Consider the following 25429-nt stretch of genomic DNA (forward strand, 5'->3'; position numbering starts at 1 on the left):
GGCAATCATGTAGCTCAAACAGTTCAGTTCCCAAGGAACGCATGAACTGAGCAAATATATATTCTGGATGCAAAAAAAGTGCCAACATATGAATGTTAAATGGTTTCATTGACTATTTTAAAATTCATGCAAAGCAATGATTGTGTTTATAAACATGTTGTATTTAATAAGAAAGGGGTTTTATTTTGCACTGTGCCCTACTTTTCCACTACAGTGCACAATTGTTTTTCTTCATTGAGCTGCATAGAAATACATATCAATTCCAGAAATGTCATTTATTTAAAAAAATTCATGAAATATTGAAGTTTTTCTCTATATCGTTGTTTATTTGTTCTGTGCGCAATTCCACAGCTCGTCACACATCGTTTAAACAATGTTTCAATAATTTTAATTGTAAATTTTTAATGTGCTCTGACACATTGATTTTATCGCACACTGCAAAAACCATAAAATGAGAGTCAGGTGTTAATGTAGCCTATACTTATTCCAAATCATAATTACAAAAGTATTTCAAGATTTCATAGAGATTTATCACTTGTAAATAAAACATGCATGTGAACCATTCATATGAATCATAGTTGAGTAGTTTCAGAAATAGATAGCCATTATCATTAAAACAATGAACAAAATTATCCAGAGAACAGATTGATTCCGTATTGATGGTCAGCAGAGGGTTTCATAACTTTCTGCTTCATGTTGTTGTGCTTGTCAAATGAACTCTCTGATATAGAATTCCTCAGATTTTGATGCACTGGCTTGATGTTGTCAGATATTGCTGAATTGCATCAGCACAAGTCAGAGTCCATTACTATTCCAGTTCTTTCTGACCAAACTGCTTTACTCCAAAGGAAAATCGTAGTGGACACCAACTGCATGAGAGATGGTATAATAGCAAGTCCAAACACGTACCTCCATCCTGCTTGGACACCAGAGAAAGCATAGTTGAGTGCGCAACAAGTTCCCAACTGTATTTCCACCTTCGTACAGGGTAACCATCAACCCTCTGTGTCGGGAGAAACCTTCTCCGAGACAAAGATGCAGCTCATGGAAGTAATGCTCACTGCAAAACTAATGATGGCCCTACACCAACCACCAGTGCCAAAAAAGAGATAATGGTGCCTCCCAGGATGTGGAGATTACTGGATGTCTTCCTGTCATGACCATCAATCAGCCAGCCAGCCATTAATCACAGATGCTGACAATGATCTGATCAGAAGAGCGCTAACCACGGCTTCCTGCTGGACACAACCCAGAAAGAACTGAGCTCGAAGCTGCGGCAGAGCTCCGGATATTATTCCGAGCTCATGGCCGAACATTAGGCCGTCCAAAAGTGGACGCAGTGATAGTGAGCACCAGGACAGAGCGACCTAGAAAAGAGAAAGTAGCACACAAATAACACAGAAGATAACTTTGCAGCTGGGATGGCCTGCTCTTATACTCCTCCACGTCCGCTGCATTCATAAAACTCTGGCAATTTGATAATACCTAGAATATCAAAATCAACTGCGGGCGACAGATCCTTTTCCTATTTAGTGCCAAAACTCTGGAATAACCTACCTAACATTGATCGGGAGGCAGACACACTCTTGCAGTTTAAATCTAGATTAAAGACCCATCTCTTTAACCTGGCTTACACATTACACACTAGTATGCTTTTAATATCCAAATCGGTTATGGTATTTTTAGGCTGCATTAATTAGGTAAACCGGAACCGGGAACACTTCCCATAACACCCGATGTAGGCTACTTCATTACATACATCGTTAGAAGAATGGCATCTACGCTAATATTAGTCTGTTTCTCTCTTGTTCCGAGGTCACCGTAGCCACCAGATCCAGTCTGTGTCCAGATCAGATGGTGGATCAGCACCTAGAAAGGACCTCTACATCCCTGATAGACAGCGGAGACCAGAACTAGATGAGCCCTAGAGACAGATCCACAAGACCTTGTCTCAGACGACCACTGGAACAAGACCACAGGAAACAGATGATTCTTCTGCACAATCTGACTTTGCTGCAGCCTGGAATTGAACTCCTGGTTTCGTCTGGTCAGAGGAGAACTGGCCCCCAACATGAGCCTGGTTTCTCCCAATGTTTTTTCTCCATTCTGTCACCGATGGAGTTTTGGCTCTGGCTTACTTACTTTGGGACACTTCATTTCCAGTGATATCGTTGACTTGATTGCACAGATAACTGAGCTACATTATGACATCCTTGAATTCAATGATGAACTGCCTCTTACTGAATAATTAGTGTTTACCATTGTCATTTTGCATTATTGACACACTGTTTTCCTATTTAATGTTGTTCAGTTGCTTTGACACAATCTGTATTGTTACAAGCGCTATATAAATAAAGATGACTTTGACTTGACTTACAAAAATAAAGGTTCCTTATTAGTATCTATGATTCTGTGAAGAAACTTTAACATATATGAAACCTTCACTGCACGAAGGGATTCTTGAGATTTTTTATATTATTAGCACTAAAAAAATTTATTATAAGAACTCCTAACAGAAAGGTTCTTTGTGGAACCCAAATGGTTCTTCTATTGCATTGCTACAAAATCCCCCTTTTGAACCTTTTAATAAGAGTATACGGTGAACCAGAACTTTTCTTGATGTTCTGATCTGCTCAGGATCCAGAGCAGGTTAAAATGTCATGTATAAAATTACAACATGTACTGCCATCCGATAAATGTGTTAAAAATGTAAGTAGCACATCTCTTTGGGCAGGATGTGCTGCCACCATGGGTAGCATATTTTTATGAGGCTTCACTAACCTACAACTCTAACTTCACTCTTAACATAGTGAGGGTAGATCATCCTGAAAGATGGGTCAGGTTTTCAGAACACTCGGCAACTTAAAACTATACAAATGGTTCAAAAGTAGAAAAGTCATATTTCAGAAAACATACATAAGGCCATAAACTATTAACTGCATATTACGTATAATAATAATAAATTATTTATGCATGTTGTTCAAGCAGCCTACAACAATATCACAATGACTATTTCTATAACAGGCTACAAACAATCAATTAAAATACTTCATTTTTTTATTTTGAAAATTACATGCTAAAACAAAAATAAGCATCGAACAGGTCTGACACTTACCCATACTTAACAGAATTTACAGACGCTGGCTCGTCAAATACGCAACAAGTCTGTCTCGACCGGGAATATGATCTATTTCCAAAACAAAAACATAAACAGCTGTTGTTTAGTTGTCTAGTCGTCCTAATCATTGAGACTGTCCGCTTCATTCAGAACGCTGTCACAATGACTACTGGTTTCATTAGAGCAGATCACTTGAGTGAGTTTCTCATTAGCTGTAAATAATCTGCAGTTGATGTTTCTAAATAGCAGTCCTGTCCTCACAGAACTTGAAATACTACAACAACAACAAAAAATTCATCCACAGGACATAACAAGAGTAAGTTCTTTTAAAAACTGATTGTTTCTTGTAAGTATGACATTTTTTGTAGTATATAAATCCTGAGAACAGCCATGTTGAAGGTAAAAACCTCAAACAAAGGAAAGGAATTTCAAAAGAAATTGGATGTAAAAACTTCAAACTTAATCATGGACTTAGTATTTAACATGTAAAAACTCACAATTGTATACAAATAAAATATGATGCTCATATGTTGCTGACTCATATGTGGCTGGTTTTAGCTCAATAACACACAAAATAACCTTTATAAATGTCTATGTCCCTGAGTTGTTGTCCTAATCCTTAAATTGCATTTGAATGTTTTCCCCTGTAAGAAACAAATGCACTATCTATGATCTAGTTATGCAGCTGGGCTAGACTCTATGCCCCCTATTGCTCTGGTATAGTAACAGGAGTCAGCACTGATGATTTGATGCTAATATGCTAATTTCTAGCTAACAGGTCTCTGTCAGAAAGGCACATGGTATGTAATCTGAAAGGTTACTACTTCTAGATTTTGGTAATATCAGGATTAATAAATAATGGTTTATATGTACACTTAAAAAATGGTAACAGGATTGATGTTGTATGCCGACCCCTCTCTAACAACCCTGATAAAACATGAAAAATAGAATATTTAAGAACAGAGAAACTTACCCTTGCTTACACTGTGGAAACCACTTGCTCTAAATTATGTCACCTCCATGAAATAATGTCACTTCTGGGTTGTACCATTATTTTATATTATTTTATAGGGGAGTTTTGGTGTTAGTAACAGGACATTAGGGGACATAGATAAAATTAATTATATTTCTAAGAAGAAAATAATTATATATATATATATATATATATATATATATATATATATATATATATATATATATATATATATATATATATATATATATGTGTGTGTGTGTGATTACCTGATCTATAGTAACATTACGTTTTTTTAAAGACACATTTAATTTTTTTGTTAAAGCAACTGATTATTTTTTAGGGACGCAAAAGGCACCTATTTCACGGAATCAGTCTAAAATATTCAAATTCGAATATTCGAAAAGACTAAATTACGACACAGCTGCAAAAATTCTAAATCACTAAACATCTGTGCCATCAGAGTAATCCTACAGCATCTGGAAGACAGAAGACTGATTATTGTGTAGTGCAGTCTAACAAATACACCATATCTAATGGGAGTTTGGGTGATAAATTAGTGTTTATGTCTTTTTAAAGGACAATGAATATAGCCTACTAACGATACTAAAATGTGGGGAAACACAGTAAGAGAGTTAAAAAACGATTATGGATAGGATAAAGTTAGAACGGTAGGTGGCGGTATGCGCTTGTGTATCTAACAAAAGAAGACGCGTAAGCAGAATTATTTTTCCCCCGGAAGAGCACGTGGCCTCATGTCATAAGGTCAGACTGAAACATGGCCCACTCAGACTCCGTAAAAGCGGGTGTACCGTCGTATTTAAAGGAGGCACAGATGATTAAACAGGGCGCTGAAGCCCGTGTATATCGAGGGACGTTTCTGGGTCGGTCCGTGGTTATTAAAGAGCGATTCACAAAATTATATCGCCACCCTGAAGTCGACGAGAAACTGACGCGCCGCAGAACCACGCAGGAGGTGCGATCCATCCTGCGATGCAGGAGAGCAGGTCAGTGCACAACCACCTTAATATATATCCTCCTCACTTCAGTCAGCATATGCTCACATATTCACAACAACGAGAATAGGTTTAATCATGCAGACTCGATAAATGTCAATCAAGACAATCAATGCAAATGTAGTTGACTAATCAAAGACTGCACACTATTTAAATAATAAACTAAAGAAAGAACAACCTAACCTTAACCACGATTGCAATTGGAGTTAAAATATTAGTAACTTATTTGGAAATTAAAATAGTCATTATTTACTCACCCTCAAGTTCCAAACTTGCAAGAATTTTAGATGTTGAACGCAAAATAAGTTATTTTGAAGAAGAGTGTAGGTAACTGGTGGAGAATGTAAATTATGGAGAAAATGATGTGAAAATTAATTTCTATTGGCTAACATCAACTTTTTGGTTACCAGTATTTTTTCATCAAAAAAGAACAGGTTTGGAACAACTTCATGGTGAGAGTTCATGACAGAATTTTCAATAAGAGGCTTCAATAAAAATATTTTTAAACACCTATTTTCCTCATAGTTCATTTTAAAGGGTTTGACAATTTTTTTCCATCACGCTGCATTATGAGTGCAAACACAATAATCTGCTAATTGAACAAATTTAAATGTAATTAACATCTCTCAGTGATCTATGACTTTCCTTTGTCCCAGGTATCAACGCACCCGTTGTTTATTTTGTTGACTACACCACTCATTGTATCTTCTTGGAGGATATTATTCACTCCGTGTCAGTAAGAGACCACATCGCATCGGCTCAAGCATCAGAACAAAACCCACAGCATCTCCAGACTCTAGTAGACAAGATCGGTGAAATCCTGGCGCAGATGCACGATGAAGATGTCATCCACGGTGATCTCACCACCTCCAACATGCTTCTGGTCAGTGGAGCTGAAGACCACAACATGAAGCTGGTTCTGATTGACTTTGGGTTGAGTTACATTTCTGCTCTACCAGAAGACAAAGGAGTTGATCTGTACGTGTTGGAGAAAGCTTTTCTCAGCACTCATCCCAAAACGGAGACTTTGTTTGAGAGACTTCTGAAAAGTTACACTGCTTCATCCAAAAAGTCACCTGCGGTCATCAAGAAACTGGATGAAGTTCGACTGAGAGGACGGAAGAGGTCTATGGTGGGATGAATTGCATTACAGAGTGTGTTCTGGCATTGGAATAGGTTTACACAGGATTTGCTATGAGTTTAGAGCAGTACTTTGATGTTGGAAATGTAGTCATCTTTGTAGGACATGAATGTGTAGGGTTTTTTGATGCACTGAACATAAGGTAATGAATGATTCAATCTCAGATTCTCCCATTCAGTGTGGATTCATAACGCAAATGCACTTGGAAATCCATTGATACCTGCTGATGTCTGGCCCACCTGATCAATTTTGAATTAATACCATTTCATCTATAGTCCAATATATTTAATACTAATTGCCATAAAATGGCAATTGAATTTTTGGGGCCGTATTAAAAATGTATTTGATGTTAAACATGTAAATCATCATATTCAGAGTGATTTGAAGACTTGCGAATGAAACCAATAAAAAAATGCATTCAAGTTTTGCTTTTGTAATGTGCATTTAACAATCTTTGCATTGGACAATCTTGACTGATTGTCAAGTCAAATTAGCATCATTAATATACAGTAGTGCTTTATAACACACAGATCGTATAAAGAAGAGTGAAAAAAGATGGAGATGCAGAAACCAGGTTCAGTCGGGTTCTTCTTTAAGCTTCATCAACAACAAAAACTCCGAAATCAAAATTAAGGATTAATATTAGTCAAAGAAATTGCAACGGACATTGCATTGCATCCTTCTGCTTGAGAATCCGGGAACATCAGACCAGCATTAGGTGAGAAGGACGAGTTGTAGTTATGGAGGTAGGGCTGATGTGATGATATAAAATCAATGACAAAAACATGCAATTATAATTGTTTTCAGTTTAAGTGATCTCCAAACAAAGTAAATATATTAATGTTAATTAATTCATTGTATATATAATACAATAATTTCCCTGGTTATACAAAAATAAGACATATTTGATAATAACCAAAATATATTTGCATCCTTGATGATCAGAAATAATGCTTTTTGTCACTGTATTCCTTGATTTTATGATGAAAATAAAGCATTTTTTATACAAAACAAAAAACAGATACAAAAAAATAGAAAGATCGGTATGTTTTGCCTGATCAACAGAGATAAAACACTGTTTCAGCATAAATCACAAGTATAAACACACCATAATAAAAATTTAAAAAGTTTTATCTAAAGCAGTAAGCAGACATGGAGGAAATATAACATACATTGTCATTTCAACCGATGGCACAGAGAACATCCTAACACATGCTGAGGTTATTAGGCAAAATGGTCCAAAAATAAAATCCATTAAAACTCAAATAAATAGGAACAAAAAGCAAACAGTATTTTTATAATAGCATCAAGGCTCTTTAAAAAATAATAGTTTTTAACGATTTTCATAGCAATGAAATAGAAAAACCTTTTATTTTAAAAGGTGTTCTGCAGAAGTGCGTCTAGGTGAAGTCTCTGTTGGTGAGAATCATCGGAGCGACCAGACTCCAGGTGTATAATGACAGACAGACCCAGCTGGAGGAGATCTTCACCCACACTGACGTCCACTTGCTCGTCATGGCATCATAGTCTGCATCAGGACTGGTTGGACAATAAAAATCAATCTTACTGCTTTAAATATAATTATACACAGTGCCTGCTGTTGCTTGTGTTTCTACTTTTCTATTCAAAACGTTAAAAGAATTCTTCTTAGTGATCATTGGGAAATGCACACACCTGTACCAGTTGGTGAGAGTCATCATGATGTAGAGAGACGCCAGGAACAGCATGAAGTGAAAGAAAGCGTAGCTGTACTGAACAGTGTCTCTTTCGTTGTCCTCCACAATTGATGTTGTGACGTCTTCTGCTGTCTCAAGACTCACTGTGTAGCTTTCATCCACAACTGTGCTATCTTTAGCTGCTAAGGTTAGTTTATTAACTTGACTGGTGTTGGAAGAGCGTATACTGTGAGGGGACAAAATGCATAAGCATTCAAAATGGCATTAGCATTAGAACTTTAGTATGCCCCATCCGGATACATGTGTTGTGTTCAATATAATGTCTTCAGGGATGTTTATTCATCTATTTAAAACCACCAGTCAAAAGCTTGTACATATTCCCATGCATGCTTTACAAGTTAATAAAACAAAAACAAATCCATTATGCAACTTACTCATTAAAAAAATTATGGTAAAGGTAAATAATGTACATTTATTCAAGTATGTCCAGAGTTTAGAAGTGGTTCCTTTGCATTTTTTTTCTTTCAAATAATTCACAATTTAAATTAAAGCATTTTCTGGCATCCACATGTCTTTGGTGTGTAGCTGACTGAATGAATGAAGCCAAACAATATTATTGGCACCTTCTAAAAGTAGTAACAAATCATTTAATTTGAAGCATATCTTTTCACATTGGTTAAGAGCTTACAAAACAAAGATCAAATTCAACTAAAAAAATAAAATAAATAATACTTTTCCTGTTTTGTGTCACTGTTTTAACCACAACAAGAACAGACAAAGGAAAGAGGCACAAGATCATAGCCAAGCATGGACAATCTCGAGGCTACAAGCACATCTCCAAAGACATTTCCACTATACATAATGTTATCGTGAAGTTTAAGGACCGTGGCACACCTCACTGTCAGTGGCCATAAGAAAAAAGAGTGCCAGACAACGACTGCATATACCACAGTAAAGTATTGTACCTTGAATACAAAATGCAGAGAACAAAAATGGCCAATCCGACGATGCTTTGAGCGTCCCACCACTGCAGATACGGGGCAGTTGGCAGCGTTTCCTCTGTGTCTACAATGATGGTGGCCGTCTGGTTCTCGACCTCCAGCGGTGCGACTGTGGAGGACGTGATCTGCTGGAAGATGCTGATCAGTCTTGGGTTGCATGTGCGGTCTGGAGATGAGGGATGGACAAAAACAAAACAACAGATCTTCAAATGAAGAACCTCTGAAAAAAAAATTCCAAGCTAATTGAAAGCCACAAGGTAAAAGCAAGATCAAACATCCTGAATATCAACTAAGTCATATGGTCTAATTTAGCTAAGAAAGAAGACCGATTAAATGAATAAAAGCTTTGTGAAGCTGCTAACCTGGCTCATTGGTCATGGCTGACCAGGTGAGGTACATGGTGTACAAAGTCATAACGGATGACTGAAGAAGTCCAGATCTGGGCTGGTATTCCTAGAATTACACACAGTCTCTTTGGACTACAAATCACTAAAGGACCATAACTGATTAACTAACACTAAACATGAAATACAGTTAAAACTGCATGGCTTAGTTATGTTTATACTGTATGGCAAATGTCTCAGAGAAAACACATTCTCTTGGCTAAATACCTGAATTCTGGGCAGTACAGAGAGAGCAGAAGCTACGACACATAATAACATGTTGAAGCAGATGAAGAACTTGTTAAGCATGCATCCTTCTGTCTGAGTGTAGATGTTATAGCAGAGAACTGCAGCCGTGAGGGACAGAATATAGTTCAGTCCTGTTACTGACAGCAAGGCTAGAAAGAAGGAGCATTAAATTACTCAACATACATATTAATATTAGTGCTGTCAAATGATTAATCGGGATTAATCACATCCAAAGTAAATGTTTTTGTTCACACAGTATATGCATGTGTACTGTGCATATTTATTATTTTGATATAAATACACACCCGTGCATGTATATATTTAAGAAAATATATGTTAATTTTTTTTATATATTTATATATAATATAAATTATGTGAATATGAATATATGTATATATATCATCTGAAAACTGAATAAATAAGCTTTTTTCATTGATTGTTTTTATTTTTTACACACGTAACATATTTACCTACCTATATACCACCTCTTTCTGTTTTCTTTTTCCATTTTATCAAGCCAGGATTCGTTCCACGAGTGGGCAAAGTCAATAAGCAAGACCAGCTGAATCAGAATAAAGAAAAATGCTCCACAGCTTCCCACAATAAAGCACACTAAAGAAAAAGACATTAACTCAGATTTCTTTCAAGCAGAAACTAAGCTGGGCATAAAGAATGAAGAACATACTGTACGATTCATGAAGGCCTCCTAAAACTAGAAAGAAATATCCCTAGAGGTGATGCTCAAGCAATGCTTGATCATTTATTACATTATTAATAATAAACTGAATAAAAATGTTAAATAAAAATCCTCTGCAAGCACAAATTGCTCAAACAATATTTAAGTTAAAATAGTTAGAAAGGTTGTTTGGTTGCTTACTCCCATTAACAACATGTAGTGTGTGATTTGTGCTGAACTGAGCCTCACACTAACATCATTAAGATACTTATCACAGTGAAAAGAGTCAAGTGATCAGATCCGGTCCAAAAACATCCATAACACTCACTATACTCTGAGCTCTTTAGTTATCATATAATATACTACTACCTACAAGTCATCTGTACACCTCATCATAACCTAAATCAATATTTAAATGTTTTGTAACAATAATTTATCTTAGGACAATTAATGTCTTTACTGTTGCTATACATGTGTATTTAGGAATGAGGGCTGACATATATTTTAAATGACAGCATGCAATGATTTAAACTAATTAATAATTAAATTAATAATCTGTCATCATTTTCTCACCTAGTGTAACTGACTTATGCTCATCTTCAGAACACATTGTAGTCCATTCACTGAAAGTCCACGCAAACAAAATTTTCATCATTTTTACAAAATGATAAAAAAAAAAAAATTTTTTAGTTTAATTCAAGTCCTCTGAAGAGACTCCATTGCTTTATATAAAGAACGTAATTAATTTGAACATTACAAACATTGATTAACACACATATGGTGAACAAAAGTGCTTCCCTGAAGCATCTTATAAAGCGAGTGTTTCTGTTCAGAAGACTTGGATTAAACCACTCAGATATTAATTTTGTGATGTTTTCTAATAACTTCCTATTTCATAAAAAATATTAAATAAATCTTCATTTGTGTTTCGAAAATGATCAAAAGACACTGCCCCTTCCAGCTGAGACTTAGCAAAGGGTCAGTTGCCAAATAAACGATTTCCACAAAAACTTTAAAATTATTATTGACATGGAGTCTCATCTTTGAAAAAGATTCACCTGAAAAAATTATTTGCAGAGCATAGACAATCACAGAAACAAGAGTGACTTCTAATAAACTATCTCCTATTGCAGTGATATCTGATATATGACAGATATCAACTTAAACATTGTATTCATGACATATCAAAAACAATAACAAAAACATTCAATTTACAGTAGCTTTGTATAATTGCCAACCAATCAGATCAGATTTATAAAATGAGTTCAATTCTTACTTCGGGTAAAAGGCTCCTCGGGAATATAGAAGGCACCAACAGTGACAGCAACCATGACTGCAATCTTGACAATCCAGAACCTAATGAAATATAGAGATGTCTCACTAATTTCATAAAATGACCAAATTCTATAGTATTTCTTCCACAAACTGTGGTTTAGCAATAAACAGATTATACATATTGTAAATCAAATCAGAAAAACAGAAAACGGGTCCGCATCATTTTAATGGACTAACCCATTGTGAATGGCAGCTCTGGGATCTCGGCTGTTCTTCACATTGATGGTGAGAAGGGAGAACATGAGAAAGAACAAACTCATGCCACAACAAACCCGGTACACAGCCTTATAGCCGAGAAAAATCTCACACTGAACATTAGCCTCAATTCCTGGTATACTGGATCCTGCTCCTCCATTACAGAAACCAGGGATCTAAGAATGAAGAATTCAGATCCTTTCAGCAAAAAAATAAATAAAAATGTATTCAACTTTCAAATGAACTACAAACAGGATTTTATCACAGTAGCAGAGACAAAAATCGAATCATTTCAACACAATATAAAATCCCATTTGGTCTACATTACTTGACTTATGGATTATTTCAAACTCTACTAACGCTTTAGAATAATTCATTCTTACTCTTTTAAGCTGTTGTTCAACACCAGGTGACAACATGACACAGGCAATGATGGTCCCAAGCAAAAGGATGAAGGCATACATGATTCGGGTTACGATAGACTTCTTGATCTGTGGGCAGCATCTGCACCTAAAACATCCTGCATGGCAGCAAAGGCAACAAACCTTAAGAAAAAAAACAAGAAGAAGAAACATTTCCATCTGGAGCGCTTTTATAAAGAAGAATGATTTTTAAAAAAGACAAATCAAGAGGATATTGGCTGAAGGGTGCACGCAGGATTCAGAATTGACAGATATTAATAAGACCGTTAGACTTACTTTCTCCAGCAGCAGCAGATGTTAATGAATTAAAGCAGCTGATGTGAGATCTGAGCTCAGTCTGTCGTAAACAACTTAATACTACTGTCACCTTGAGAAGCGATGTTCACAACGCATGCAAACTTAACCATGTGCTTGATGTTATTATGGCCAACGGTAGAGTACACCAGAAATAAATTAAATAAATATATATATATATATATATATATATATATATATATATATATATATATATATATATATATATATATATATATATATTTAAATATATAGAGCAGCATGTGCTTAGTAATCTCCAGAATATTCTTTATAGACTTGTTTTATATACAGAATAATAAAATGTAGAACACGTATAATTCGCATGTTTAATAATATTAATTATATCCTGAATAGTGTCTGTCAAGCATGGTCTCTATTGTCTGACACACTCATCCAGTGTGTGCAGTGCTGAACTACAGAGCATGATGGAGAACCACTACAATAAGTGTGCAAAACCAAAGTAGGCTGTTACATAAGTTTAATAAAATTCTCAATAATTTACCTGTTTAATATTATTCTGTAGATTTTATCTGTTGTTAATATTACTCTCAATTACTCGTCTTTATTAAATAGCATTTTTAACCTTTCTATATACCCTGTAGACGCAGTTGACGTGACGTAAGTGAAGCGCCCGGCTGCTGACTGTCAGAGGAAACAATTTAATCCTGTTAAGCAGGAGCGTAAGTAACAGCTGATTCTCTTGACCTGTCCTGCTTTCATTACACATTAATCACATTTATTTGATTCATGGAAAGTTTCATTATATTACAATCTGAACAAAATGTCAATTTATAGTACTACATAAAAATGCAAATTGACTTACCCAACTCGCCAGGGTCCCTGACACAGCACCCATACTTTCAGCGAGAGACACAATAGCTCTAATCTCCTGTTAGTGTTAATAACGAGTCAATTAAGAATAAAATAAATAAAATAAATAAAAACAGGAGCGATCCCTTAGAAATTAACACAGCATGCAGAATATTATCCTTGATGTCCTTAATGCAGGTGTCAGGTCCGATCCGCCTGTATTTGAGTTCTGGAGTGACAGGCGAGATCCGTCACGTGACCAAACATCATTCATATTAATGACGCTCCGTGACGTTTTCCAAACAGACCTCATTGATTGGCTGGAAGAGAGACGTCCCTTGAAAAACTAAACAGGTAGAAAACCCCTGAAAAGCTTAGCTCATGAATATTAACTACTCTTTCTTTCTGAATGCTCCAGGAAGATTGTTAATGACCTCGTTAATATTCTAGCAAAATTTAAAAATAAATTTTAATTTATGGATTTATTTAGTACAAATAAAGTGGAATCATATTTAAAATATGCTAATTACAATCTTCTTCACAACTGTCACAGTAATGTCAAATTATGCAGCCGCTGGTTATTAAACACATTTTTCACTACATTTGAATAATGCACTGAGATTTCAGACACCACTGAAAACACCAGAGTTATAGAAAGAGAACAATTCAGTGGATAATATATTGTAAATAAACGGTATGATTATTTAATAAATGTATCAGTTTCACTGCTACAAGGATGTGTGTACTTAAACATTACACAACAGTTAACAAGAACTACCTATTCATTTTTATTAACAAGAACGTGACAGCATAATGAAGAACTGACATTATCATTGTCTAACATCAAACATGATGAAAAAAATATCTGAAAAGATGCATTATTTCACTATACATAAAGTATTTTTTAACAAGTTACATGTGCAGATGGTAATGTATACAGCCTTGTTATAATGATTTACCAATTATAAACTCACTTGTGTCAGATACTTGGACTACTTTTGTAAAATGAGTCTTAACTAACAGAAAATACATAATCTATGTGCCAAACCAATTAGCAGTAAAGCTAAACACAACCCTAGTGCAATGAAGGCAAGAAAAAAAAGATCTTATAAATCTTTACTATTATAGTACAATATACAGTGTTAAATTACAAAAGGTATAATGTTCTAAAATATATTCTCATTTCTCATCACCTTTATCTTCTGAGCTGTGATCTTCAAGTTTCAGTTTTACTTGGGGAAGCATCCCAGTGATTTAGCAGGATCATATTAACCTGATTGTTGTGTGTGATATGGATCTACACACAGACAGAGATCAGTTTTAGGTTCATTAGGAAGTACATGTAGGTACAGTAAATATCACTACACAGAATGCAGCTGGAAATACACTTTATCCTGTATATATTCTATTCAGCAATAATAAAATCTGGAGTATGAATGTCTATGATGGAGCGAGTAGCTGCGGTTTCGAGCAAGTGCTTATCATACCCTGGGTCATGGCCCTCTGGTGGTTTGTGAGACTTAAAAAATGGGTCACCACAGAGTGATTTAAAGTTTAAGACTCAGGGAAGTAGGAAGTGGGAACCAGCTAATATCTTTAATAACAAAATAGACATAAATAAACAAATGAAAATAAGTGGCAGACTCTAGTAGTGCGTATCTGTCTAGCTTCAATGGTTTCTAATTACAATGTGTTTTACATTGTAGTCAATCACAGATGTACCTGTTGATTTCTTAAACGCATGCAGAGGCCATTCAGGGGTGTTTCAGTTCATCCGAATCCACTGTCTGCTCAAAACTCTGGAGTTTTTCTTCAGTCCTGAATTCTGAAAGCTAATCCTCTCATTATAACCACAAAGTGTAGACACGATGTACAGTAAATACAATACATTTGTGCAGTGTAGAGAGATCCATTGATTATAACAGAATTTTCTACGATTGCGATAAAATAAAATTAGTGCTCAGGGATTAGTTCACAAAATTAAAATTCTGTCATTAATTACTCACCCTCATGTCATTTCGAACCCATAAGACCTTCGTTAATCTTTGGAACACAAATTAAGATATTTTTGATGAAATCTGAGAGCTCTATGAGAATCCATAGACAGCAAGGATTTTCTCTAAAAATTGTTTGATATTTATGGCATTTTAACTGGTAACCGATTATATTTGATAATCTTTCTAAATTTCAAATGAATGTTTTTAACTGTTAATCATTTTCAAAAATGTTATGCAGGCAGGGTTAATGTCAGAATTGCATCACTTTACTAAATGGCCTTTAAACAGTAGGAGGCATCATGCACATCAAAAACAGGCAAATAAGCATATAACATATCCTAGCTTTTTACAGAATATATTCAGATCCAACCCCTTTCATAACCTTTAACATTTTCTTATGTAACTATAATAAATAAAAAATTCTTAGTAACTTTAATAGATAATAGTTACATTCATTTGTTATTAAATTACGTAATCCCGTTATATTTAACTAGCACTATGCACTTGTGCAATAATGTAAGTGACAGTAAGAAAACCATTACCTACTATAAATATATTTTTCTCCATAGTTACTAAAAAATGTATTTCATAATACAGAAGGGAGTTACAGATGCATATGGTTGTATGCTGTCACTGATTATATATTTACCTTTTGTACCTATTTTAAATGATGAATTGAACTTGCATTGTCAGCTATTGCATTTACTGAAAATATGAAAAAAGTGCATTTGCATAGAACATTATCATCTTGTCATGTGCAATATAATATATGTAAACAAGGTGTTAGCACGCTCATGAAGTTTGAATGTGAAGAGGTTAGAAAGACAATAGACAAGTGCATACAACTGCAAGATAATTCCTGAGGGACAGAGAAAATCCTGTTGCAAGTGCTTATGTAAGATAATGTACCATCAAATTCAAAATTTCTTATATATATATTTTTTTCATATTCATCATATGAAAAAAACACCATATACATATAATACATTTTTGCATTAAAAGTAAAGTTCACACAAAAAAAGAAAATTCTGTTATTTAATTGAATAACTTTCCAAACCTGTGATAATGTTGTGTTGGTCCTGACTGACTTTCACTGGAACAACAATGAATAAATGAATGAATGAATGTGTTTATTTATTCATTCTGGGTATGAACTATCCCATTTACACTTTAAGTTAAGTTTCCCTCAAGTTATATAGGCTACTTTAAATGTAACCAAAACCTGACTGAAAATCAAACAATCACTCCCCAAATGTATTATATCATGTTTTTACGTGATGATTATGTTACTTATGGAAAAATGAACTATTGTGGGAGCCACATACATCTTATAACCTGTGGTGGACCAGCCTTCCACCAACATGAAATTCCTTCATTGCATTTTTCGCCTTCACCCCATTGTCTAGGAAATTCAAAGAGGAATTATTTTGTTGTTGTTGTTGTAAAATTTTTATAAAAAACAAACAAATAATAACAAACTTTTTGACAGATATTTAACTTAGAATATTCTGCCAAAGTCTGTTCCATGATAGATCTTGTTATTCTAACATGTATGAGTCAAGGAGGGATGAAAAATTGTTTCTCATAATATTCTGGATGTGGTGATTTAGGAAAAAAACATTTGTACTTCACAACAACCAAATAAGAAAATTAAACAACGACCTTTTTGTGGCAAACTGCTTTAATATTTTGTGTTAAATAAAAGAAGGTGTTTTTTAATATCCACTCGTGAATCATTTCTGTAACATGCGTTGAAGACATTTCTGAAAGTTAACGTAGAAGCTCAGCAGATGATCAAAACAATGAAACAAATAAAGATAAACGTTAGCACATTAGTGTTATGTAAACTGACGCATTAAGCCAAACTTTACAAATTCGTCTAAGGGACTAGTAGTTTTCAAATAAATCATTAATTAAATCCTTTGTTGCTCCAATTTATAAAGTTTGTCCAGCGATTTAAAGGTGATTTTGTATGCTGTGTCAGCGTGTGCATTCATATAACTACTATTTCAAAACGCACCCTAAACACACTTATTTTAATTACTCTTAAGTTACCTTAAAAAGTCGAAAACTCCCTCGGATCAAATGAATTAGGGATTAAATGCACGCTTTTAACGCGTTACATGCAGCCTAGATATCTATCATATGTGGATTAACCATAGACTGTTTAAACAGGGATTAACACACATGTATGTTACAACCTATTACAAATTCTGCATATATTTTTATACAGTCTATGGTTTGAACTTGTGCAGGTCGTATAAGGATAACTACGCCATGACGTACGGAAAACATGGCGTCATGACGTTGTAGAGAAAAAAAAAAAACCGTCAACCACTGAAAGCGGTAGTTGAATGCACAGGTTAACTGTGATGATTGACAGCTGTCAGAACATTTGGTGTCTTAAATACGATTACGAGAAGTGAGTATTTTTAAGATTATTCACACAAAGTGTTGCAGATGTAGTAGGCTAACGTTACTATTTAAACAGAAAAGGCATCCATAGCTCAGCGCTAAACATGAGGTGTTTCCATTAGTTTCCTGATTTGAAAATGTGTAGTATTGTTGATCAGCTGTCAGTGTTGCACGTGCATGTGTCGTCACAGCGAAATGAATGTTTGTTCGACGAAAAAAAAAAAAAGTTATTTGCATACATGCATCGGTATTGTCTTGCAATAGTGAGAGTTAATGTGGACTGACATGTTGTGTATCAGTTTTTATAGGATTTGGGCAGAAGCAGACTGATCATGAGCACAGAGACTCATGTGAAGGACATTAAACCTGGACTCAAGAATCTCAATGTCATCTTCATCGTGCTGGAAACAGGTGTCCAAACCACACATTACCTTGAACAGAAGGAAGGCACATAATAATAATTTAACTGCATTAATATTGTATTATTTGGCAATGCTTTTTATTAAAGTGAGCATCGACCGACAGGAAAAACACAAGAGTTGTATCATACAGAAACCAACAATATTAGCAACCCACAATACTGAATTTTGAGAATAACTGGAGTGGCTCTAATAATGGCTTAAGCTTTATAGTCTCTTAAAAAACAGTTCTGTTATTGTACTATGGTACTAAACGCTGCAAAACTTTTTCCTATTTTATATGCCCTAGGGTTTTATTATTTCCCATATTCATCATGCACTCATGTTAATCCTTTGAATTTTTGTACTTTTTTTATTGGCTCCATCTGTCATTGACATTTAGTTACTTTTTAAAATATATTTAAGTATATTAATTATTAATTATTATATTAATTAATGTAGTGTTAATAAATAACAATTCCATGAAATTTAACAGCGGATATGATTGCCTGAACTAAAAATCTACAAAAAAAAAAAAAAAAGTAATTGTAATTGTATATTTTATTAACTGAAATAGTGTTAATATACCACATTACTATTTTTAACCTATTAAAGTATTATGACAACCACCATTATACAGATGGTAAAAACATGACTCTAAAATAATGTAATAATTCAAATGAAATTATTATTACTGTAAATTATATTTTCCTTTTGTGATTTTAGCTATAAATACTGTAACAGTCGAATCTCAACCGTAGTCATCTGGACTCTGAATCTTCTCTCAAACTCTCATTCAAGGACGAGTGACGAAGACCAAAGACGGTCACGAGGTGCGCTCATGTAAAGTGGCTGACAAGACGGGCAGCATCAGTGTCTCGGTTTGGGACGAAGTCGGTGACCTCATCCAGGCGGGTGACATCATCAGACTGACCAAAGGGTGAGACTGTGTTTGATCAGGGATGCACATTGAACATTTCTTTCAGACATTTGAACATATGTTGACTATGCTCAAAAGACACATTCATTCTGTAATATTGTAAACAATCGATTATAGTGAACAGTTTAATAATTGTTTAGTAAATATTGCTAGTATGTGTGTATTTTGCCGCAGTTATGCCTCAGTTTTTAAAGGCTGTTTGACGCTGTACACTGGAAGGGGAGGTGAACTACAGAAGATTGGAGAGTGAGTTGATTATTGATTAGATTATGATTAAGAAGTTATTATTTAATCATTCTTTTTTTGTTGTTGTAAATGTCAGTATGGTTATCATAGCAGTATATTATTTCAATATGGATTGTTTTGCATAAAAAAACATATTATATTAGTAAATACAAATACAGACAAATATATATATATATATTACCTTCATTATTACCTTATTAACTTCATCTTGCCCAAAATATTTGATTTTGAATGAATTAATGTTTTATATCCAATTTGTTAGATTCTGCATGGTGTATTCAGAGGTGCCAAACTTTAGTGAGCCAAATCCAGAATATTTGGCCCAGATTAATAAAACGGTATGTCTAGATGGATTTCTGTCTTAATAATTTATCAAATCATTATTTAAAATGTTTAACTGTTGGTCATGGAAATTCACTATGTTCTTGTGACCCGTCAGGGACTGAATGACCAGAGCAGCATTGCTGCCCCTGCAGGTAACTTTTTAATGTGTCCAGTGTTTCCCAATCTTTTTTTAGGTTTTGATATGTGACCCTGGACCACAAAACCAGTCTTAAGTGTCAATTTTTCTAAATTGAGATTTATAAATAAACTATTTATAAACAACTGTTTGAAAATCTGGAATCTGAGAGTGCAAGAAAAATCCAAATATTGAGAAAATTACCTTTTCTCAAGTTCTTAGCAATGCATATTACTAGTCAATTTTTTTTTTTTTTTTTTTACAAAATATCTTTGTAAAAGATGATCTTTACTTAATATACTAATGATTTTTGGCATAAAAGAAAAATCAATAATTTTGACCAATACAATGTATTTTTGATAGTATATTTGTATTAAATCATAAAAGTACAGAATCTAGAAAAATTAAGTCAAACCAGAATTTATGAATTTGAATGAATAATTAATGATAAATATAAGTTATTAAACTAATAAATAATCAGTGATCAGTAAATAAAGTAAAATCAGTTTCGATTGTTTAATACGTATACCGTGAAAACTTATGGCCATGATATTTTCTGTGACGATTATCATACCGTGAAAATCTCATACCGTTACAACACTATTATTCGCATTATGTTTTAAGCAGTTTGCAGGTTATAGTTTATTGTAGTTATATGAGTGCTCAGTTTCTCCTGTTGTTTAATAATACATTTGGCCAAAATCTCACAACATATATAAGAACTGCTATGCATAGGATATTTAAAACATAGAAAAGTGTATTGGCTACAACTAGAAACTAAGACTCTTCTCTGCTCTCTAAACACACAAAAACATTAGCTTTTATAGACAGAGTTTCTTGAGTAAAGGAAACGGTGTACTTATCCAAACATAAGGTCTTTATTTACCCTTGCATTATGAAGAAGTAGACATCTGTGGTGCTACTTCATTCTGAATGGAGTTATGAGACTTGACTGAGAATTTGAGGATCCAATGGCGTTACAAGGTTCAGCTCTTTTGAATGCTTTTCATTTGTTAAATATTGAAAAAAAACACACACACATATATATATAATTTTGTAAGAATTCAAAATCTCTTGGGTTTCAGTTATTTGATAAACCTATTTATGTAATGTATTCCTTCAATATACTGGTCCACAGACATTTTTTCTCTTTGAAGGTAATGACACTCTCAATGGAAATGGGATGAATACTCAAGACTCTGGTAACTCTACTAATGCAAATGGAAACAGGTTGACACCAAGTCCAGGTGTGGGAGGAAGTTCTGTGAGCAATGGCAAGGAGACACGGCGAATGGTCAAAAGATGATTTTGTTCAGTAATCGAATTAGCATAGTGTACAGTAATAATTTCAAAATGGTTGTAAGCAGCTATGTGTCATGTCTCATTTGAAAACCTATATTGCTAAACTTTGAGCTTAATGCTTATTTAAAAAAAAAATTTAAAAAAAATAAATATATATATATATATATATATATATATATATATATATATATATATATATATATATATATATATATATATATACATATATACATATATCCTGTTTTTTTATTATATAATTTTTATTTTTTGCATATTTGTCACACTTGAATGATTCAGATCAGACAAATGTGAAAAATTACACAGAGATAACCCAAGTCATTTATTAAGGGAAAAAAGCTGTCCAAACCTGCCTGCCACTATGTTCAAAAGTAATTGCCCCGTAAATCTGATAACTGCTTGTGCCACCCTTTGCAGCAACAACTGCAATCAAGCATCTGGGATAACTGGCAATGAGTCTTTCACATCGCTGTTGAGGAATTTTGGCCCAGTCTTCTTTGGGTTTTTGAGCCTGAAAGGACTTTTTAAGGTCATGTCACAGCATCTCGATCAGATTTAAGTCTGGACTTTGACTTGGCCGCTTCAAAACCTAAATTTAGTTTATCTTGAGCCATTCAGAGGTGACTTGCTGGTGTGTTTGGGATCATTGTCCTGCTGCAGAACCCAAGTGTGCTTGAGCTTGAGATCACAAACTGACGGCCGGACATTCTCCTTCAGGATTTTCTGATAGAGAGCAGAATTCATGGTTCAGTCAGTTACGGCACGTCATCCAGATCCTGACCCCAGACCATCACACTACCATCACCATGTTTGACTTGGTATGATGTTCTTTTTATGAAATGCTGTTTAGGTTTTACACCAGATGTATACACACTTTCCAAAAGGTTCAACTTTTATCTCATCAGTCCACAGAGTATTTGTCCAAAAGTCTTGGAGAAAATCAAGATATGTTTTGGCAAATGTGAGACGAGCTTTTGTGGGGTTTTTTGGTCAGCAGGGCTTTTGCCTTATAACTCTCTCGTGGATGCCGTTTTTGCCCAGTCTCTTTCTTATTGTTGAATCATGAACACTGCCCTTAATTGAGACAAGTGAGGGCTACAGTTATTTAGATCTTGTTCTGTGTTCTTTTATGACTTCCTGGATGAGTCGTCGTTGCGCTCTTGTAGTAATTTTGGTTGGCCCGCAACTCCTGGGAAGGTTCACCACTGTTCCAAGTTTTCTCCATCTATGGTTCGCTGCAGTCCCAAGGCCTTAGAAATGGCTTTATAACCATTTCCGGACTGATACGTCAACTTAAAACTTAAAAAAAAAAAGTTTTATCTGTTATTGAATTTCATTAGATTGCAGCATGATTTGTTGCTCTTGAAGCATGCTTCACTTTGTCAGACAGCTTCTATATAAGTGATTTCTTGATTCAACAGTAATCAGGTCTGGGTGTGACTAGTGAAATGTAACTTTCTAAAATAATGTGGATAATCACAGTTCTTTCATGATTTTACAAGAGGGGGCACGTAGGGCCAGGTAGGTTGGGACAGCTTTTTTCCCTTAATAAATGAAATCATGACTTATAAAATACTTTTTTTTTTATTTACTTGCATTGTCTTTTTGTAATGTAAAATTTTTTTGATGATGTGAATCTTAAATGAAAAAAAAAAAAAAAAAAACAGGAAAGGGGGCAAAAACCTTTTCACGGCACTGTTAAAAAAATTATTGCTATGTGATCAGTGATTGCAATTTATAAGAGAGCTTCATGGATTCCTAAAAAAATGTTTATGATTCATGAGACCAACTCCGAGTTCATAAACAGTTTACATTGTAATTATTGTCCATCGCAGAGGGTTTTTGAAACAGAAAAGCCAAATAAAAAGAACATTTATTCCTAAACACTGAAAACATGCAACCATTTAAACTTTTTTTAACTTGCATTTTCAGATGTATTTTAGCAGAAATTTCTGATATAAATAAAAAGGAATGGGGAAAAAAAAACTTTAATTTGTTTCAACTTTTTTTTTTACCTTTTTTTATGCTTTGCCGATAAGACGTTGACAAGATGAGATGAAATAGTGTCTAAATTGTTCAAAAGTAACTCTCCCAACGGTGACACCATGATAAAGGTTGGGAGGCCATTTTCAGCCTATTTTACATTTAAGTGCATGGCATGACTGTGAGAAAAAACAAAACTGGAAAATAATGTGACATTTCACGTCAGTTCACACTGTATTTCATGATTTAAAGGCAAATCTGACCATTCCTTAAGGCACATGGCATTTCATGTGCCTTTAACCTGCAAACTGCATAATTTGTATTCCAAGATAAATTTCTCCACATTTCATAAGTCTACCACACTCTAGTGGTTTGAACAACACTTTTGAATACTACAAATCTTATTACTTATGACTTTGTTTAGCAAGAATGCTTTAGATTGATCAAAAGTGCCGATAAATGTTACAAGAAAATTTCAGTTAAATGCTGTTCCTATGAACTTTCTATTCATCAAAGAAACCTGACAAAAATTCTATTCAGCTGTTTTCAACATAATAATAAGAATAATAAATGTTTATTTGAGCAGCAAATCAGAATATTTGAATGATTTATGAAGGATAATGTGACTGGAGTAATGATGCTAAAAATTCAGCTTTGAAATTACAGGAATATATTAAATTTTAACAGTTGTAATGTAACAGTATAGAAAACAGTTGTTTTAAATATTACAAATATTTTGCAATATTACTATTTTTGCTGTATTTTGTATCAAATAAATGCAGGCTTGGTGAGCAGAAGAGAATTCTTGAGAAAAAAAAAACATTATTTCTTTTGACTAGTATAGTGTATACAGGTGCATCTCGAGAAATTAGACTGTCATTGAAAAGTTCATTTATTTCAGTAATTCAACTCAAATTGTGAATAAATTCAGTGCACACAGACTCAAGTAGTTTAAGTCTTTAGTTCTTTTAATTGTGATGATTTTGACTCCCATTAAACACAAACCCAATTAGAATACTTCATAAAACCAGTAATAATAATAAAAAAATTTAGTGAATTGTTGGCCTTCAGGAAAGTATGTTTATTTACTGTACATGTACTCAATACTTGGTAGGGGCTCAACTCACTTCTGAGGTGGTATGGAAGCCCAGGTTTCTTGGACAGTGGCCTTCAGTTAATAATTTTTTGGTCTCTTGTTTCTCATTTTCCTCTTGACAATACCCCATAGATTCTCTCTGGGGTTCAGTTCTGGTGAGAACAGAATCTTTCATTCTTTAAAATCACCAATAAACGCTGTTTGTAAGTGTTTAGAAGCTTCTGTCACCTCTGTATTACAGTCTTGGCCCATTCCTCGCTTGAAAAAGCTTCCAGATCACTGATAATCTTTGGTTTTCACATTGCCACTGCTTTCTTCAAATTCAACCAGATATTCACAATGAGAATTAAGCCTGGAGACTGAACAGGTCACTCAAGTACACTCTATGACTGATCCCTGAACCAAGCAGAAGTAGATTTGGATGTGTACTTTGGGATGACTGTCCTGCAGGAAAGTTCAGTGATCATCAGCTTCAGTTTTTGCACCAAAGGCATCACAATTCTTGTCAAAATGGCCTGAAACCTCAAAGAATCCATGATGTCCTTCATACAGTCATGATTTCCACTTCCTTCTACAGTAAAGAAACCCCATAACAGGACTGATCCACCTCCAAGTTTGAGGATGGAGATGGTGTTCTTCTGCTTATGAGCTTTGCCTTTTACAGCAGACATACCGCTGATCCATGGGTCCAAGAAGTTCCAGTTTGGTTACATCACGCCATAAAACATTCCTCCAGAGCTCCACAGGTCAACACAAATGTATTTTATCAAGTTCAAGTTGTCCTTTTGTTCTTCTTGATCAAGAGTGGTATTTATTAAGATTTCTCCACATGAAGGCAATACTTGTCTAGTGTTCTTCTTACACACTGCATTGAAATGGTTTTCCTCCTTTCATCGGGTCATCTTACAAGTCTTTGGCTTAACATTGCAGGTTTTTCTCAGTTGCTCTGATTAAACATTTTATGATATTGTGCTTTTTCTTCAACACCCTTAAATGTTTTCTGGTAAAACACACTTTAAGCTAAGGAATAAGGCTGAGAGCTGTGTCTCTAGGAACTTTCAATGTCTTGGAAATCTTCATATAGCCTTGACTAATAGTACTATGATATTTATTCCCTTTAGCTTTTGTGAGATCTCTGTTGACATTTTTGCTACTCAACTTCAACACATGCATGGGCTAACTGTATGTGTAACGGCTCAAGCTAATTCAGTTTTAATAGAGTTTCTAAAAGCTTAATTGTGTTTTGAGACTGTTTTATTCCCCA

At 34.4% G+C, this 25429-nt stretch overlaps 3 protein-coding genes across 3 annotated transcripts; 2 read left to right on the forward strand and 1 right to left on the reverse strand.

Moving 5' to 3' along the window:
* The first annotated feature begins 4813 nt into the window (after positions 1–4813).
* On the forward strand, positions 4814–6670 carry tp53rk (TP53 regulating kinase). Its single transcript, XM_026242266.1, has 2 exons — positions 4814–5098; positions 5764–6670. Exons 1-2 carry the CDS (start codon positions 4870–4872, stop codon positions 6246–6248), a joined length of 714 nt encoding a protein of 237 aa, XP_026098051.1. The 5' UTR covers positions 4814–4869; the 3' UTR covers positions 6249–6670.
* Positions 6671–7219: 549 nt separating this feature from the next.
* On the reverse strand, positions 7220–13531 carry serinc3 (serine incorporator 3). Its single transcript, XM_026242268.1, has 10 exons — positions 13324–13531; positions 12147–12308; positions 11746–11939; positions 11510–11589; positions 10032–10169; positions 9537–9706; positions 9288–9378; positions 8890–9091; positions 7923–8150; positions 7220–7787 (listed from the first exon to the last, which is right to left on the reverse strand). Exons 1-10 carry the CDS (start codon positions 13354–13356, stop codon positions 7649–7651), a joined length of 1437 nt encoding a protein of 478 aa, XP_026098053.1. The 5' UTR covers positions 13357–13531; the 3' UTR covers positions 7220–7648.
* Positions 13532–17623: 4092 nt separating this feature from the next.
* On the forward strand, positions 17624–21189 carry LOC113069245 (SOSS complex subunit B1-like). Its single transcript, XM_026242269.1, has 7 exons — positions 17624–17729; positions 18022–18133; positions 18922–19060; positions 19235–19306; positions 19569–19644; positions 19746–19782; positions 20924–21189. Exons 2-7 carry the CDS (start codon positions 18055–18057, stop codon positions 21070–21072), a joined length of 552 nt encoding a protein of 183 aa, XP_026098054.1. The 5' UTR covers positions 17624–17729; positions 18022–18054; the 3' UTR covers positions 21073–21189.
* Positions 21190–25429: the final 4240 nt, after the last annotated feature.

This window comes from Carassius auratus, unplaced genomic scaffold (genome assembly GCF_003368295.1).
Source record: "Carassius auratus strain Wakin unplaced genomic scaffold, ASM336829v1 scaf_tig00001155, whole genome shotgun sequence".
NCBI classification, from domain to species: domain Eukaryota; kingdom Metazoa; phylum Chordata; class Actinopteri; order Cypriniformes; family Cyprinidae; genus Carassius; species Carassius auratus.